The following is an 18,248-nucleotide window of genomic DNA, read 5'->3' as shown; positions in this document are numbered from 1 at the left end:
CCAAATTTCAAGTTATTTGATTTAGCCATTTTCAAGTTATCTTGTTAACAAAAAGTGGTTAGAAATAAAATAAATAAATAATAATAAAGGCAATTTTAACAAAATTATAAGGTGGTCTGTATAGATACAGCCCACCTGAAAAGTTTGAGCAAAATCAAATTACTAATAAGAAAGTTATGAATTTTTAATGACATGATAAACTTTGAAAATCACAAGACAAATCGGCAACTCACTCATGAGTCTGTGACGTCATTGCCTCACTATCCACTAATTGTTTACTTTATATTGGTAATACAAATTTGCCATTTCCTCCCAAAGAATCATATTTCCTCTCACCAGTATCCAAGTTATATTGATAGTAATATGTCTGTGTGTGGATGCACTAATAAAGAGAGGTTTTTTCTTCAGTTAAATCTTAAAAAATGTGAATTTTGGCAAACTATTTACACAAAAACCAAAAATTATGAATATACAATATTCAGAAAATAGTATTGATTCTTCAAAGTTCATAATGGATTTTGTGAAATGTCATGCGTGCAATATAAAACAAATCATATAAGCTGGGCAAAGGCATGGGGAAATCAAGTTTTTGGGGATAAAAAGGGAAATTAATGGGATCAAAATATACAAACCAATTGATACATGAGGCGATGATGTCACAAACTGATAACCAAATTGGCAATTTGTGTAAGGATCCCATCGTTCCATATTAGCTATCCGATTTTACTCAAATTTTGTTTGCTCTATTTCTCGTGTTTTTCTGCATCTATTGAAAGCAAATTGTTTTGGAGTGGACTTATCCTTTAATACCAAAATAATGTAATAGAAACAAACTAACAATAAATATTCCTCAGTGATCTTCTGCCACAGATTTTTTACAGCAGTCTTTCATTTTCTTGATTTCCCATTTTCTTTACTTGGTGTTTCTCTTTCAACTGTATTTCAATTATTCTCACATAAATTTGATTTCAAATAAAAGGTTATTCATCAATTTTATGATTAAATGATTATATGTACGATCCTGTAAGTGGCATGGTACGTTTATGACTGGCAATCTCACCCCGTTTAAATGAAGCTACAAAATAAACAGAGTGGATACATTTATGTATAATGAAACAAGAAACTCCTAAGCCACCTTCTGGGGGGTATTTCACAAAACTTGTCATCAGTGACAAATGACAGTTTTTGTTATAGGCTACTGAAATCCTTGCTTCTGATTGGTTATCAGCAGATTTGTCACTGATTTTTGTCATTTGTCATTGAAAAAAGGCTTTGTGAAACGGGTCCCAGATTGCACACAATGATGCTCAATTGATGAACTCACCTGACAGAGGTCAAAGTTGAAGCATTTGAGGCAGCGATACCTGAGACCCACGATGGGACACTCTTTGCATATGTTACACTTGGCTTGGTGCTTGGCTGTCTCTGATGCAGCCACTCGATGTAAGACAGGCATCCAGACCATGGACTGGGGCTCTAACTTCATCCAGGCTAGGAACTGGGCTGGTTCAATAAGAGGTTTGCTGCCAGTCTGGGGACGGAAGGGCAGGAGAATGAAAAAGGGACGACTCATCAATGGGCAAGCCTAGGCACTTCATATTCATATTCATATTTACTTGCAATGATGGAGGATGGGAGTCTTTGCAGGTTTCCCACGAGCAGGGCGGTTTGCTGCGATTGCAGAAGAAAATTGTTTTGGTTTTCTGTGCTCTGCTTAGCTGCAGGATTAGGGCTAATGGGAGTGGTATTGGTAATTCTTTTGTAGTGTTGGTGGATTCTACCAGCACAGAGGGGGTAGGGACAAGATACACGAAGCCAGAGCAGTGGGGAGGGGGAGTGGTTATTCACCTATTTTAAAGCCGACTGCTGCTGAGGTAATCTTAGAATTGGAGGGGGGGGGGGGGAGAAGAAGTGGCAGTGGGAACCTTGGAGGTCTTAGCCCTCTGAGTCCTGAGGAGAATGCTGCTGTCTGTTTTGCCTCCGATTGTGGCAGCGTAGCGCGAGAAGGCGAAGAAGACACAACACAACTCATGAATACATTTCAACCACACAGCAAGTGTACTCACAATGCATTTGCAGCACTCATGACCTCTTTTTGATAGATTTGTTAGCTTTATGTCCCCTTTACTACATTGAGACCATCAATATCAAGCAATTTGCTCATGAAGGCAGTCTTCTGTGTTCACAAATTATGTTAATTGTAAAATTTTATTTCCTATATATGTATTTTCTCTATGCGTTTAAAAGGAATTTGTTAAAGTCTGCAATGTGTTTATATATTTTCCTGTAATATTCAATTATTTTGTATTCTGTTACAAACCAGCAAACACCCCAAATCGTTTTGAGAAGCATTGCCTTCGCCGGCCAGGCATCCTAGCCATGCACTCACCATGTTAAAGCAGCTCCTGACGCTGGGTTCAATGTTGCTACCACCAAACGATGCCACCTCACCAAGCTGCCTCGGGATCTGCACACAGTCATGTAGGAGAAGACCTAGACCTCTCTGGTCAATCATCCCGTTCTTATCAGCAACAAAACGACAGATGAAGCGGTACTTGTCTTCCAGATGAGCATTGCAGAGCATGACAATACCAACCTTGAAGGCTAATACCCGTATCCTACCACTCCTCACCCTGTCAAAGATAGGATTGAGGAGTAGTGATCAACAAAACTATTAATACTGAATCGTATCATCAAGCAATTGGCAAAGTAAATGTAAAACTAAACAAAAATCAGGTAAGAATAATCCGTTGCTGGATCAAGGCATTTAGTCAGAGAAGATTTATGACTAAACAAGGGGACACTTTTGCATCATATATATATATATATATATATATATATATATATATATATATATCAAACCTAGGATTTAACTGATTTCACACCCCCTTGAGTAAGAAAATTTTAAAAAAATAGGAAAACATAAGGGGAAAATCAAGAAAATAGGGGTAAAATCGGGAGAGTAAAAAAAAAGCAGGAAAATAATTATCAAAAAAATAATAATTGGCAAACAAAATATACAACTGCAGGAAACTGATTTAAATCAGGTAATTATCAGGTCTGCACTAATTCAACAGAAAGACTTTGCCTCTTAGGTTAGATGCATGTAAAATATAATCATCAGCTTTTGTTTTAATGACCTCTGAAACACATGTTAGCCGTGTTCAGACAGGAAACAGGAAAGACTAGATGGAACTTCGACTGCGTGCAGTCGAAATGATGCCTCCGTCATAGAGCAATTTTACAAACCAAAACAGAAGAAAATGTTCAAATTCAAGTTCAATTGTAATCCATTAACAGGTTCTCAGAATATCGTGATTACAAGCAATTTCTCATATACATATATGACCCTTTGATCTTTGACCACATGACCCTAACATCTACTCAGTTCATTGGCTCTGCAAGATGTCCCGAGTTAAATAGTAATCCATCTGTCAGTTCTAATGAGAATGCGTTCACAAGCTATTTTTGCATACATAATGAGCCCATGACCTTTGACCTTTGACCTCATGACCCAAGAATCTACTCAGTTCATTGGCTCTGCAAGATACATACATGATCTAAGTTTGGGAGGAATCCATCAATCTGTTCTAATGATAATGCGATCACAAGCTATTTTTGCATGCATAATGAGCCGCATGACCTTTGACCTTGACCTCATGACCCCAAAATTTAATCAGTTCATCGGCTCTGCAAGTAACATACATGACCTAAGTTTGGCAGGAATCCATCAATCGGTTCTTGAGATAACGCGATCACGAGCTGTTTCAGCATACATAATGAGCCCTGTGACCTTTGACCTTTGACCTCGTGACCCCAAAATCTAATCAGTTCATCGTCTCTGCAAGATACATACATGACCTAAGTCTGGCAGGAATCCATCAATCGGTTCTTCAGATAACGCGATCACGAGCTGTTTTTGCATACATAATGAGCCCTGTGACCTTTGACCTTTGACCTCTGACCTCGTGACCCCAAAATCTAATCAGTTCATCGGCTCTGCAAGATACATACATGACCAAAGTTTGGCAGGAATCCATCACTCGGTTCTTCAGATAACGCGATCACGAGAACGGGACGTACGGACGTACGGACGGACGGACAACCCGAAAAAATAATGCCTCCGGCTACTTCGTAACGGAGGCATCAAAATGAAGTACATTTCTGTACATCATATACCTATTCCACATAATCCTTATTTCAGAAACAAATATATGTTTGCCTTTGTTTACATGACAAATCATAATTATTTTGCTGTTACTTATTTGAAGGGATATTTTTACCACATCATGCTAGAGAATGGCTGGATGGTTTTTTGGAATGAGATGAGATAATTGAATTCTCGCTACCCTAAATAGGTACGAAAATCTCGAAATTCGCGAGACGAGGTAATTTTCACTCTCTCGGGTCGTCACTACAACTTCCGGTATAGAGTCCCATCCCGCTGGCGCTAGCGCCTGTGTTCGCTGTGCAGAGTTTTCACGCACGCTAAAATCGATGCCAATCAGTGTAATTTGTACAGATTATAATATGCAATGGAAAGCTTCGGGCAGAATTAGTGACTTTAGCACAAAAGGCCGTTAAACTCTACCGTGAAAGAGAGGGTTGTGATCACGAACGCCTGCACAGGAAGCTGTAATGTCGAAAAGCTATCCCATAATGCAATGCGCGTTTTCAGGATTTTCCCCGGATCTCGGCAGAATCGCTATTTGGGGTAGCGAGAATTGATTGAATAAGGGAGTTTACAGATAGCACATGGTACAAATGACCCCAAATATCCACAGATCTTTTACACATGGAGAAGTTCCACTTTGAGCATCTTAGAATAATAACTGCCAAAGTCCTAGATGTGCTTCATGAATACCTTTTGTTTGACCTCTTGAAAAGAATACTTCCACCTGCGTATCATTAAATGTACCGTTGGTGCATAAATGAATAATGTTACATAACTTTCATGAGCGCATATCCAGTATTCATCTCTCATGGGTTTTACCATTTTTATACAAATGACCTTTATCTGCCCATGCGCAGATTGTATCTGTAAACTCCCTTATTGATAATGGTTTTATTGAGAAAAATTGTACGAATTAAAAATTTATCCTAGGTAATAGCTACTCTAAGAATGTTTCAACCAGACTATAAAAAAGGAGAACAATGAGAAGAAGCAAAAGCAGAAGGAGAAAGAGAAAGATAAAGTACTTACGTATCATAGACATTAAGCAGCCAGTTGAGGCACATGTCAACACACTGAGGTACATTAACCATACCAGGATGATCCATGGCAAGGTTCTCATAGACCGTCGCTAAGCACGTGATGATCTCTGTCACATCCAACGTGCGGTCATTACCGGATACAAGCTCATGTTGGGTGAAGATGGATTCAGCACTGGCCAGGTTTAGTAGGTATACTGTGAGGTCAAACACATAGTCACACAATGAGATAGGTTTACCGGTAGTAGGTATACTGGAGGTCAAAAGGGGAGGTCAAACACATAGTCACACAATGAAACACACTCCTGATGTAACACTACTTATTTTATAATGGCTATAATTGTTTATGGGGTTCTATTTCTATCCACAGGGGGCTCTATTAAGATGTAAAACATTATTTTTTCATTCACTTTTTTTTTATTGATTACTTATATACAGACTTATTTTTTTTTGTACTTACTTACTCATTTATCCAATTATTCATTAATTTATGTCTTCACTATCTATTGTTGTTTTGTTAGTGGGATTTACTCTTCATCATTGGTTTTCATCATATTGTTGGGATACTGATGGGATCACTAAACAAACAAAAACAAAAATCATATTTCACCATGGTAACAACAGGCCAAATCTTCACACTAAATTTATGAATCACATCTGACAATTTTGATTCATTCTGCATATTTATACATTTCACTTTGACTTGATACATTTGATTTTAATAATTTTTAAAAACGAACAAACAAATGATGAGATCCATACTCACAGCAAAGTGATTTTTGTAGCCTGCGTAGCTTCATTCCTGTCCTGTAAGCTGAGAACTTGACAGCATTGAGGTCAGACAGAGAGTGAAAGAGCTCTGTCATACGGGGATGGTCCCAGTGTGTAGTCTCCGTTCCATGGCTGGTAAAGTGCAGAGACAAAAATGGTAAATAGTTAGTTTCCAAAATCCTCTGAATCTAAGACTATTCTGACATATTTCCCACTGTCTTCTACACTGTCACACATTTTAAAGATAAAGACCAGTTCTGGTCATGCGATTGCATTGTGAAAGAAACGTGGAATCAATCAGAACAGCTTGATCATCTAGCATAAAAGTATTGGTGTGTAGGCCTACTGCAAGGTTCTGGAATCATCAAAGTGATAAGAAATTTGGCCCAGTCTTGATAAAGCTATGATACTCAAAAAGATGTATATGGGACTACCCCCACACGTGCGTGACACATGCGTTATATCTATCAGGTCCAAATAGATATAATAATTTACCAAATATATCAATTAGTAGGCGGTTTCTCTGCAAAATTGTTATGATCACGTTTTTCCATTTCATTTTTTGACAGGGGGGCGTTTCTAAAACTAATCTTTACCTTCAATAGCTGATTTTAAAGAAGGCAAAGGCAATTTTCAGAAAACAATAAAATCTGTAGTAGCGCTTGTTATTAGTACTCGATGTGAACTCATTTTACATGTAAGGACATCTTGCTAAATGGTTACCTCCCAGTACTGATGAATCTGTAAAGCTCATGTCAATATGGTATCATAATGATCATCATTCTTTCAATCTATATTAGAGCATATTAGATATCAATCCTACTTACTTGATGAAATATGGCACCTTATTAGCTGCTACTGCCCTCTCCCAGGGATGCTGCACAGAAGCTATTAACAAACAAAACAAAACAAGTTATATGTAAAGGCTACTTTTTGTAAAAGCTTTTGGTAACCCCTTTATAATTGTCTGTAGAAAAGTGTTAGGTTTCATCGGGTCCTTTATTTTAATGCTTACTTTTTTTTTAGCAAACATGTAAGAGAGCTAACTTGCACTTAAATTGAGAATTTCATTAGAAAAAGTAAAGGTTTTCTATTTTTCGCCAGACCTCCTTTTGAACATTTCACTGCTACATGTAAATCACTCTCAACTCCTGGATATTCTAGTGTGCTTGTTCAATGTGCACCATCTTCACTCACCTCTAAGGAAATGCTGGGACTGTGGACCAAAATCCCTCAGAGCCTCGTTGAGCAGCCTCGCCCTCTCGTCGATGGCCAACTGTAGGGTCTTCCACCTGCGGACGATGTCTTCAAGCCGTCCCTGGTTGACCGTACTAAGGCTGACTTGCTGGGCGGGAAAGTGACCTGCCATCTGAGTGACCTTCTCCAGGTCATCGTGGATCGGGCTGTAGTAATCCTGGAAGCTCTGAAACAAACAAGATGGAAAGAGAGAGAGAGAGAGAGACATTAGACATGTCTTACATTGCATAATTAAGGAGCAGAAATGGAACTGAAAGAGGAGGGAAGAGAGGGATAGAGTATATATGTGATAAATATATTACATGTAGCTGACATACAGTCATGAACTTACAGAGCAAGAATGAAAAGAGGCTGATGAGAGATGATGATATAAAGAAAGATATTGAAAGGGAAAGAAAGAGAGACATAAAGAAGGAAAAACAGTATCACATACACACTAAGACTAATGACAGACAAATATATAGAGACAGAAAGATAGACATGGGAGAAAAAGGAATAGAGAGAGAGAGAGAGAGAGAGAGGGAGAGACATAGAGAGAGAGAGGCAGCAGGAGGGATGGAGAGAGGAATAGCGAAATGCATATATATATATATATACAGAGAGAGAGAGAGAGAGAGAGAGAGAGAGAAGGGGGGGGGAGGGGGGAGGGAGGGAGGGAGAGAGAGAGAGAGGAACAGAAGTGGAGAGAGAGAGAATGATCCATACCCTTAGTTCAGCTAGATGCTGAGGTAGACTATCAATGATAAGATCACCGACGGGTAGCCATCTTGATCTTGTTGCTTCAGCTTCATGCAGACGAGAACTCAGCTTGTCCATGGCTTGGTGTAAGGCTAACATTTTCTGTAAAATGAGATAAATCAACAGATCCAAATGCACCTGATTCTAGCTATATTTTCTACCTGAAAAGTCTACACAAAATGTTGCCTCTTGACATAATCTTAACTTACATGATCACATGAACAATATAATAATAATAATAATATATTTTGTTTAAAGTCCACTCCAAATTTTATGAAGTTAAACCAAAAATAGAAATTCTTTTTGCCCAATTGATTGTGAGCCCGGCAGCCACTGAGCAGCGCCAGATCGACGTTGCTCTATCCCTTATTGATGAACGCCAGACAAGGTAGCAGCATCTCCCATCTTTTAACGTCTTTTGGTATGACGCGGCCGGGGTTCGAACCCACGACCTCCCGGTTGTGAGACAGACGCTCTACTGACTGAGCCAATACACAAATGTGTGTCCTCCATATCTTAGCCTCATAATACTAAACAACAATATGCATGAATAAACAGAGTATTATCTGTGACAGAGTAGTTTGATGCAGATTTCAAGAAAAAAAATTGTACTAAAAGTGGCACTAAAAGTGAAATAAGACATTCTAACCTTCAAAACTTTGATACTGACTGCATAATAAAAGGGAACACTGATGAATAGTGAACTGTAATTACAAACATGTCTCGTGAAATCACCTTTGTATTACACAATTTGAGCATAAAGCCTTATTCCACAGAATACATCACTTGACTATTAAAATAAAGTCCTTTTGACTGATTGTATTATCAAGTTATGACATCAATATCTGAAGTATTCTGCATTCTGAAATAATACAAAATGGAACAAAATAGAGTTGATCTGGAGTGGAACTTACCGTTGACATCTCGTCTAATTTGTGTTGCCAATTTTCTGACTTGATATTGAGTTTGTTCCAGCTATCCTGAAGATCAGTAACGCTGTCCTTGAGTTTATGAACAATGTTATGAGCCTCAGCCTCTGGACCTGTTAACTCCTTCTCTGATAACAAATCTAACATAGAGAGAACAACAACAACAATCAGAAAAGAAAAAAGAGGGCTTACGGATAATGTTCCAACAACAAATCTGGTTATCATACATTAAAAGATGATAATCTATAGCATATGTACAACTTATGGCAACATATATGAATATTTAATCATCCAAAAAGTATCCAAGAGTATATTGATTTTATATTGATTACTCAAGAATCACAAGCACCAAATTATTCAGATACAAAGCAGAAAACCACTGTGGCTGTTTTATAAGTGTGTAAGTGACTGGCAACTACGCTCATCAACAGTCCTATGCATATTCACTGATAAGATACACAAATGAAGCGTATTAAAGATAAATCATCACAGACAAGACCAATGCGACTCTGTCTCCTATATATGCCTTCGCCCTTATTTCAGTATAGGAAATGGATTGAATCGTTTGTGACATATCAGGATGAAAACAAAACGCCTATAATCAAATGTCAACTGATGACTATGATCTTGACCTACTAGCCCCAACATGATATTGGACCATGTTCCTATAATAATATTGAAGTGTTACCATGTTTGAACCTTAAGAAGTTCTTGACATATTGTGATAACAAGGGTAATACCTCTAATTTCAAAAATTGACCATTGACGTACATACTGTCTTCCAATGATGATACATACTATAACCAAAGTTTGAACCCCATATCTAGTGATTCTTGAGATATTGCAATGGCAAGGCTAAAACCTGTTGTAATATCAGAAATTGACCTCTGTGACCTTGACCTTTGACCTAGTTACTCCAAAATCTATTCAAATCATCTCCTCATGGTGAAATATACTATCATCAAGTTTGAAATTCATAACTTGAGTGGTTCTTGAGATATCCTGATAACAAGAAAATGGGACAGACAGACAACCCAAAACATAATGCCTCAGGCATGCACAACCTAGGGTGGCATAGACATAAAAATATTGGCTCCAGCACCACGATTGGTGTTGGATGGGAGCTACAGTCAGAGGAGGCATAACAAACAGGCACAGTTTACCATATGTCTGAACAAGGCCTTCAAAACACATGAATAATGCAACAAATACGGTAACGCAAGATACTGGTACTTACCCAAATCTCTCTGTTCGGCAAGATAAAGGCTACCCATTTGTAAGTTACGTTCAACAGCTGATTGTTTCTCTTCTAACTGCTGCCTGTAAACCTGAGGAAAAAAGGAAGGACAAGTTTTGGTCAGTAAATATTCATCATGAAAAAATTAAATAAGTATCTTAATTTTTGTAATACGTATACATATTCCTAACCAATTGTGTGTGTGTGAGAGTATTTGTGTGTGTGTGTGTAATTGGGTTTTTACAGACGTGTATCAATCATATATGATTAATTAAATCTGGGACTGACCTTCATCTTTAATTTTAGGCATCCAAAAGTAAACTTCAAAAGCATATTTCAATGCCCTTTATGAGGAAGTATACTGATTCAACAGATGTTTTCAAGAGGAGTACATGTACCTTCGTAGCAAGAACTTTTCAAAGTATTCTTTGACAGTTATAACTTAATGTTTATCTGCTAACATGTAATCCTCCCAACAACTTTTGATCATTACATAACATATATTCTTCAGGATTTTCATTGCTGATATGAACAGAATGTTTCTCACTAGAAATTTGCCATTAATCTTGCTTACCTTGTGATCCGAGATCTGCTGTTGAATGGAATTATAATCCCCTCCTACTGGCTGCCTCTTGATCAGATCGTCCTCCTTTAGTCGTATCCACCTCACCAACTCCTCTGTTGCTCTAACAAGGTTGTTCCACTCCTCTGCATTGGCTTCAAGACGTTTCCTGATCATGTAAAGGAGAGTAAATATTGTCTGACTTTCTATAAAAAAATCACTTTCTAGCATTGAAAATCTCAAAAGCCTCATTAAATTCACTTTTTAAAATGTGTAAAACCGCTTTATAAATGATTTTATCAACATTATCAAATGACAAATCAGATCTGTAGACCTGAGTTTGTAGAATTCAAAATCTTACCACCTAATGCCTAGGTCACATTTGCCGCGGCAGCCGTGCGGTCTAATTTATCTACGGCCAATAGCAATTATAGGACCGCCGCAGCATTCCCACGGTCACATGTTAGGGTAACCGCACGGCGTATTTTGGATTTGTGGAGACAGAAAACCTGCGGCTGCCGTTTAGCCTTAGAAGGGATGACGCTCTGTCGCCTTAAGACTTCCGCTCGGCGGCCGTATGGCCTTAGAAGGGATGATGCTCTGTCGCCTTAGGACTTCCCCTTGGCGGCCGTACGGCCTAAGAAGTGATGACGCTCTGTCGCCTTAGGACTTCCCCTCGGCGGCCGTATGGCCTTAGAAGGGATGATGCTCTGTCGCCTTAGGACTTCCCCTTGGCGGCCGTACGGCCTTAGAAGGGATGACGCTCTGTCGCCTTAGGACTCCCTGCGGCGGCCGTAGGTAACCGTATGCCCATTGTATGGTGCTACTGTGTGTCTGATTGTCTAATTAATACGGCAAACCTAGAAATGAAAAAAGTTATAACTCTGCGCTATAATCCCACGGCGACCCGTACAGCCTGTAAAGATAGGGATATGTCCTAGGGTGACCCTGAGGTCGCAGGTATCTCTTGATTTTGTGGGCCTATGGCGGCCGTATCCTAGCCGTAGAGCAAATGTGACCTAGGCAATAGTAATTGCCTAGGATTGCTATCAAATAATCTTAAATTTGGTGATTTATAAGATATATATATATGCTCAAAGCCAAAACACACAAAATATTCACAACCTATTCAGTTCTCTTGGCTAACTCTGCCACTATTTTCTGCTAACTCCAAGATGTGGAAGAACAAAGGAGATTCTGACCTGATTTCAGCCGATCTATCATGTATGTTAGTCCACCTGTGGTTGACAGTGTCTAGTTTCTTCTGGAGTGTGTGAGACTCATCTGGACTGTCTGCATCCTGGACTGCTTTCACGCCACTCTGGTTGAGGGATGACAGGATGCTGTGGTGAGCTTCAATCTCAGCTTGAAGATCCTGTCAAGGAGATTACAAAACAAATCACAATTAAATCACCATGAAACACACAGATCTAGATATCTATCCAAGTATCTTCTCCCGGTTCAGAGGTTGATTGCAACATCTCTCCATTTCACTCTATCTTCTGCCATTCTGGTGCACTCTTGCACTTTTAGTCCACTCCAGTTCTTGACATTCTCTTCCCAGTTGATTCTGGGTCTCCCTCTAGGTCTACTTCCTTCCACGCTTCCTTCCAATACATCCTTTAAGAGGCTTTGGTGCCTATTAACATGACCAAAGTTAGTCCTACACAGAAGTAGGACTAATACTAAAATGGAAAGAAAACAGATCATCCTGTCAGGGAGATATCCTGAGGAAAGATGATTTATACAACTGACTGTACAACAACAATACCAATATAGAGAGTGAAAAACAGGGTTAAAATAGAAGTCAGATTAAAGGTAAAGACCAGTTATGGTCATGCAATTGCATTGTGAAAGAAACGTTGTGGAATCGATCAGAAAAGGTTGATCATCTAGCATCTAGCATCTGCAAGGTTCTGGAATCATCAAAATGATAAGAAATTTGGCCCATTCTTTGTAAAGTTACAAGCACTATACACAGAAAGATGTATATGGGACTACCCTATATCTCTCACAGACCATGAGAGAAACAAATTTACCAAATATATGAATTAGTAGGCGGTTTCCCGGCAAATTTTTAATCATCATGTATTAGTCAAAACATATTCTTTCACATGATTGGTAATGAGAGCTTCCATTTCATTTTTTGAAATTGGGGCGTTTCCAATACTGGTCTTTACTTTTAATGCAAACAGTATTTTAAGAATTTGTTGTAAATGTTTCTCTGAAAAGGAGTGAAAACTGGAAGTTGATCACTTTTTTGTTATCTAAAATAGACACTGATACCCAATGCCCTTCTATGGGTTATTAGATAATTCAGGTAGGTATACATTTTTATTCATTTGTCACCAGAATCAAGCGATGAGTTCAATTTGTTTTCATCAATTATGAGTGAATTTGCATCAGTACAAGTTTGATGTAAAATGTTATTTTAGTCTCAAAAACATACGCTTTGTGACAAAACCTATACATATTCTTGTCTGTTAATACAATTTTGTTTTCTCAAGTCAAGTGATAAAAAATGACATTAATAGTATAATACATTTTCATATCGCAAGCGCAAACATAACAATTGGCACAATCACCTCTAATGCTTTCACACACACCCATATTGTGTTACACCGACACCATCTTTTAAGATCTTTCACAATAGAAATACAAAATGGTCTTCTAAGCTACCGGTATGCCTTTATAAAGACTTGGCCATAAAACTAAATCCATCATTCCTTTAGAAAGCCATATATGACAGAACAGCCTGTGAAACATTTAGTGAAACATTCAGTACCAAAAACACAACTGTTCAGAGCATACCATTATATTTTATATCTTGAAATTTTGCAAGCGTATGCTGGGTGGGCAAACAAACACAGGGCATCTTGGAGCTGGATTTGGTCAATCAGTCAGGGGAGGCTTTTAAAGGTAATACAAAGCTTTGGTATGGGGTCATGAATTTGGTTCAAATTGACATATTGGAAGCATAGGCAATATTACAATATTCAATGATTGTTGTCGCGTTTGAAATCAAGCCTAAAGTGATGAAATTGTAAATATTAAACTCTTTATGTAGAGGTGTTGTGGTCGACTGGACTGTCGATCACAAGGTCTGCGGTTCGAGTCCCGCCGTGGCACTTATGTCCTTTGGCAAGACATTGATCTACATTTGCCACACTCAAACCCAGGTGAGGTAAATGGGTACCTGGCAGGATTATTCCTTGAAATGCACTGTGCGCTGATAACGGCTGCTGGAGCTAAAGCTAGGGTAATAATTTCCAAAGCTCTTTGGAAGCGCATAGAGATGTTATTTCAAGACGTATTATGTGCTATACAAGAACTGAACTATTATTATTATCATTATTATGTAGTATAGTTCCCTCTCAAGGCTGATATTACGTTAGCTTTAAAACAATGTTTCTAGACTACAATCAACCGTTTTTTTTATTCCTGTTTGGAAATGATATATCAGAACTGCATATTCTGATATTTTCATGGTCACAGCTACCATGGAATGGCATTAGGCGCTATTTGAAATATTTGAAATTTACAGGGGAGAGATACGTAGAAATACACTAGTACTATCATACCATACATGTCATTTAAAGAGAAGGTTGAGTTCTGGGAAGAGGATTTTTTGCCACATGTCTGTGTAGTCCCATATACATCCTTCTGTGTACAGTGCTTGTAACTTTACCGAGACTTGGCCAAATTTCTTATCATTTTGATGATACCAGAACCTTGCAATACACACAAATTCTTATATGCTAGATGATCAACCTTTTCTGATCGACTCCACACCGTTTCTTTCACAATGCAATCGCATGACCAGAACTTAACTTTATTTTTAAGAAGCATTTACTGATGATCTATAACCAGTACTTGTTAAAAAAACAATGTACATGAAGGACAATGGTATTGGTGAACTCCTCAATTGTTTTTACCTCTTCAAACTTCTCCAAGAGTTCTTTGAGTGTGAGGTTAATTACGACGGTTTGGACACGCCTTTGGGTGTGGCGCTCTAACCAGAAGAGAACCATCGCTGCTTTGGTCAGTAACAAGTGGATGGTGTCTAAGGACAACCGTGCTCTAAAGGCATGTTCAGTTCCATGTTTCAACAACATCCTTGCAGTTTAATTAACAATTGTCATCAAATAATGTTAATAACTGCAGTCTTCTGAATTACCAGTAATATCCAGTCTTGATAACATCCACAAAGAAGGTACCGATATTGTACTTGAATGAGTTGAGAAAGAAAATCTTGAAAAAGAAAGTTTAAAATATGTTCTGGGGTACAAAACAAAATACTATAACCTTAAACTTCTGTGCCCGAGGCGATGATAATAATAATAATAATAATAATAAGTATTTGTACAGCGCCATATCCTTTTTGCAAATACCAAGATTTCGATGGTGTATGGAGGTGATATGACTTCTCTAGAGCTATAAATAATATTCAATACATGTAGGTAGGCCCCTACATGTGTGACAGCAAAGAAGATATTTCACCAATACCTGATTTCAACATATGAACATAAGCAAGGCCTAAACTCAAGTAAACAGAGATATAATACTGCAATATATAAGTCTCTGGATGTTTGCAAAAAACCCAAGGATGCTACTCCTTACTGCAGCCAAAATAAAAGTTACCAAGATGATTGTTCAAGGGGTTGGTATAGAAAGAATATTGCTAGACTGTAGGTTGCTGTATGCATACCAGAATTCCCATGAATTACCCTGCATTCAATCTCTTCCACCTCGGATGTCTTAAGCTAAAACCATTAAATGTATTGTGCCTACACTATGTGTAGCTAGCCCAAAATAAAACATGGCATACATGGCATACATGGCACCTGGATAGCTGTCAATGCTTCCAGAACCAAATGCATCTAAATGGGGCAAAGGATAGCCAAACATCAACAGATGAAGACAGAAACATTACCTTCAATATAGCTTGAACAGCATCCCTGCACGACATGGCAATGGATAAAACTCCTTAAAGTATCCCTCAAATGTAGATTATTAAAACTAAAGGTTCAACCAGGAATATTCCCTGGTACAACTAAAGTATGATTGCATACAGCTTCAATCAGAACGAATCTTGCTGATGATAACCTGTAAACCTCCCTACAAACATATGGGGCAGCTTTCATTCACTTCTAGCCAAATCATAGCTGCATATAATCAGATCCAGGAAAAAAATTAATATTTATTTTCGGGGGCTACTTTTCAAGCTTGCCTGCCTGAAAATAACATTCTAAAATTTGTTTTGCATTCAACTCTCTGTAAATTTATGGGGACTCTTTTCTGATTTTCGGGGGCTCTTTTGGGCATTTCGGGGGCTATTTCGCCCTGAGCCCCCGTGTATTTTTTTCACTGATCAGATCCAAGACATTCCTTCCTCTAAAATCTACAGATCAGGATTCAATTTAAGTGCAAATTTGCTGAATTACAATCAAGGAGATGTTTACGTTGACAAGGAAATGGCAAAGTCCTGTGCCATGAATCTGCAAGAACTGTGAGGTAGGTATGCCCAACGTTTATCCACAACAAACTGTCTGTTGAGAGCCAGAAGACTATTAACTCTGTGTGAAACTATATCAACTAATGCCCTTCTGACACCAAATAAAGAAAAAGAGCTTGGGGACAGAACAACTTGGCGAGAACTTGGCGAGAATTTGCAAAGTCAACGTTCCAAGTAAAAAGCAACCAACTATAGAAATCCTTCACATCCAATTATTTAAGTAGGTAGGTTCTAATTCTTTGTGAGACTAAATATGAATGTTAGTGCATCCTCCTTAAAGGTATGCATAAAACTAAGTATGAAAAGGGAGTCAGGTCATGATTTAGACACAACGTTTAGAACAAATTTGTGTCAGATGAATGAATTGATGACCCTGACATCGACTGGAAAGTGTTATAATGTAAGAGGAAAAGAGTCTTCATGACGATGATGTTTGGATGTAACGAGATTAGAGTATAAAGGGAAATCCAATCTTGATATCAAACTAATCTAGGGCAACTAGGGGCACTTGAGAGAAAAACAGAAATTAATAATATAAAATGCATCTGTATGAGTATTTGATGTGCTCAAGACGAGAACAAGAATGGAGAAGAAAACGATAGTCTACTTCAATACCAAAGAACTGCATCCCATCAATCTTGTATCCAAGATGAAGCAACCAAGATTCCTCCAACTGTGTTCATCCTCCAATCCAAGACCAAGAACGGGGTACATATCAAGAAATCATAAAGAATTCCACCCATGCCAAGCTACCAGATACTAATCACAGATGGACGTCTCAAAGAATATAAAAATAGCTTGATGTGCTTTGATGATGGATGATGTCATTCGGATGCCAACAACCAATATTATACATCATCCCTGATTTGATACCAGAAGGAACTAGGAGATGTTGGTACATGAAGACAGCATCGCCAATGGTGATGAAAAGAATTAATCTCAAGAACAGAGGCAGTTTTTGATACATAAAGATACCAGTGCAGTGATAGTTACGATAGGCATTGGGCAGCAGAACATGTTTGTTTTCTTTGATGCAAAGTCATGTTCAACATTACAAGGATCACGACACACGCTGCACAGTATACACAAACAAAAAGCAACCCGAGGCATTTAGAAACTACTACAGGCTGATGCAATGCTGGCTGGGAGAGATTAATTCTGCCTGCCTGGCATAGCTAGGTCTGTTCAGTCCTATTGCTCCCTTTGCCTGTGAGATGCGGTAGGTAATGGGCTTGTGATTACCACAGCTGACTGGAATTGAAGAGAAGATGCAACATGATATATGACAATTTCATCCTCTCCATCTCAATCTGATCCTTTATTTGTTTCTCCTTTTCTGCAAGAATGTCTGAATGCAAGATGGGGGATCTCATTCCCTCTTCAGTCAGCAAGGCAAATCAAGCCAGGCTTTCCAGGCCAGGCTTTCCAGGCCAGGCTTTCCAGGCCAGGCTTCTATTGGTTTCTCTTACAGCAAGTTTGATATTCCACCTCTAAGCGTTTTAATACAGTTGTATGCATAATAACCCTGACAAGGAGCTCTTAATGATTACATACTGTGAATATATCAAGTAGAGGTATTAATATCCTGGGTAAAAGAGCGGGATGTCTTACACATTAGACAAGTTCATTGCTCACTAGATGCATTGCCATTTTGCATCACTTGTTAAGCAATTTGATATGGGTAGGAAGAATGTTATGACTTAATTATGAGTGGTGGGAGGAACTATTTAACTTTAAAAGGATCGTTTAACAATGTTAAATCTGAGATACACGGCCCTATGTATTATCAGTGTCTGTGATATGGTGTAATATTGGAGCCCTAAAAAAATTGTGCTTCAAAATGATCAAGAAGTGCCTCAAAAAAGTAAAAATCTTTGAGTGACCGGTTTTACCATATTCGTTTTCCCAAATAGACTTTAGTGTTATGAAAACCGTCAGGCGAACAGTTTTCAAAATTTGTAATTCCGATCATAAATATCTTGATAATCAGACAGGCGATCGGCTTGTAAAAGTCATGGGGTTCCTGAC

At 38.4% G+C, this 18,248-nt stretch overlaps 1 protein-coding gene across 5 annotated transcripts in view; it reads right to left on the bottom strand.

The window, feature by feature from the left end:
- The window catches only part of LOC115928086 (dystrophin-like), a 51,578-nt gene that overhangs the window by 27,590 nt on the left and 5,740 nt on the right, over nucleotides 1-18,248 (bottom strand). For all 5 annotated transcript variants that reach the window (XM_030994806.1, XM_030994804.1, XM_030994805.1 and 2 more), the window contains exons 2-12: nucleotides 11,908-12,080; nucleotides 10,718-10,874; nucleotides 10,144-10,234; nucleotides 8,892-9,046; nucleotides 7,945-8,079; nucleotides 7,180-7,405; nucleotides 6,810-6,870; nucleotides 5,978-6,114; nucleotides 5,204-5,408; nucleotides 2,390-2,633; nucleotides 1,325-1,531 (exon numbers count right to left, since the gene is read on the bottom strand). In XM_030994806.1, coding sequence (XP_030850666.1) covers nucleotides 1,325-1,531; nucleotides 2,390-2,633; nucleotides 5,204-5,408; nucleotides 5,978-6,114; nucleotides 6,810-6,870; nucleotides 7,180-7,405; nucleotides 7,945-8,079; nucleotides 8,892-9,046; nucleotides 10,144-10,234; nucleotides 10,718-10,874; nucleotides 11,908-12,080 — 1,791 coding nt within the window. The remainder of the gene's footprint in view (nucleotides 1-1,324; nucleotides 1,532-2,389; nucleotides 2,634-5,203; nucleotides 5,409-5,977; nucleotides 6,115-6,809; nucleotides 6,871-7,179; nucleotides 7,406-7,944; nucleotides 8,080-8,891; nucleotides 9,047-10,143; nucleotides 10,235-10,717; nucleotides 10,875-11,907; nucleotides 12,081-18,248) is intronic.

This window comes from Strongylocentrotus purpuratus, unplaced genomic scaffold, assembly GCF_000002235.5.
Source record: "Strongylocentrotus purpuratus isolate Spur 01 unplaced genomic scaffold, Spur_5.0 spur5_scaffold_21, whole genome shotgun sequence".
Taxonomy (NCBI): Eukaryota; Metazoa; Echinodermata; class Echinoidea; order Camarodonta; family Strongylocentrotidae; genus Strongylocentrotus; species Strongylocentrotus purpuratus.
The sequence above is the reverse complement of the archived record's forward strand: the minus strand, read 5'-3'. Positions and strand labels throughout refer to the sequence as shown.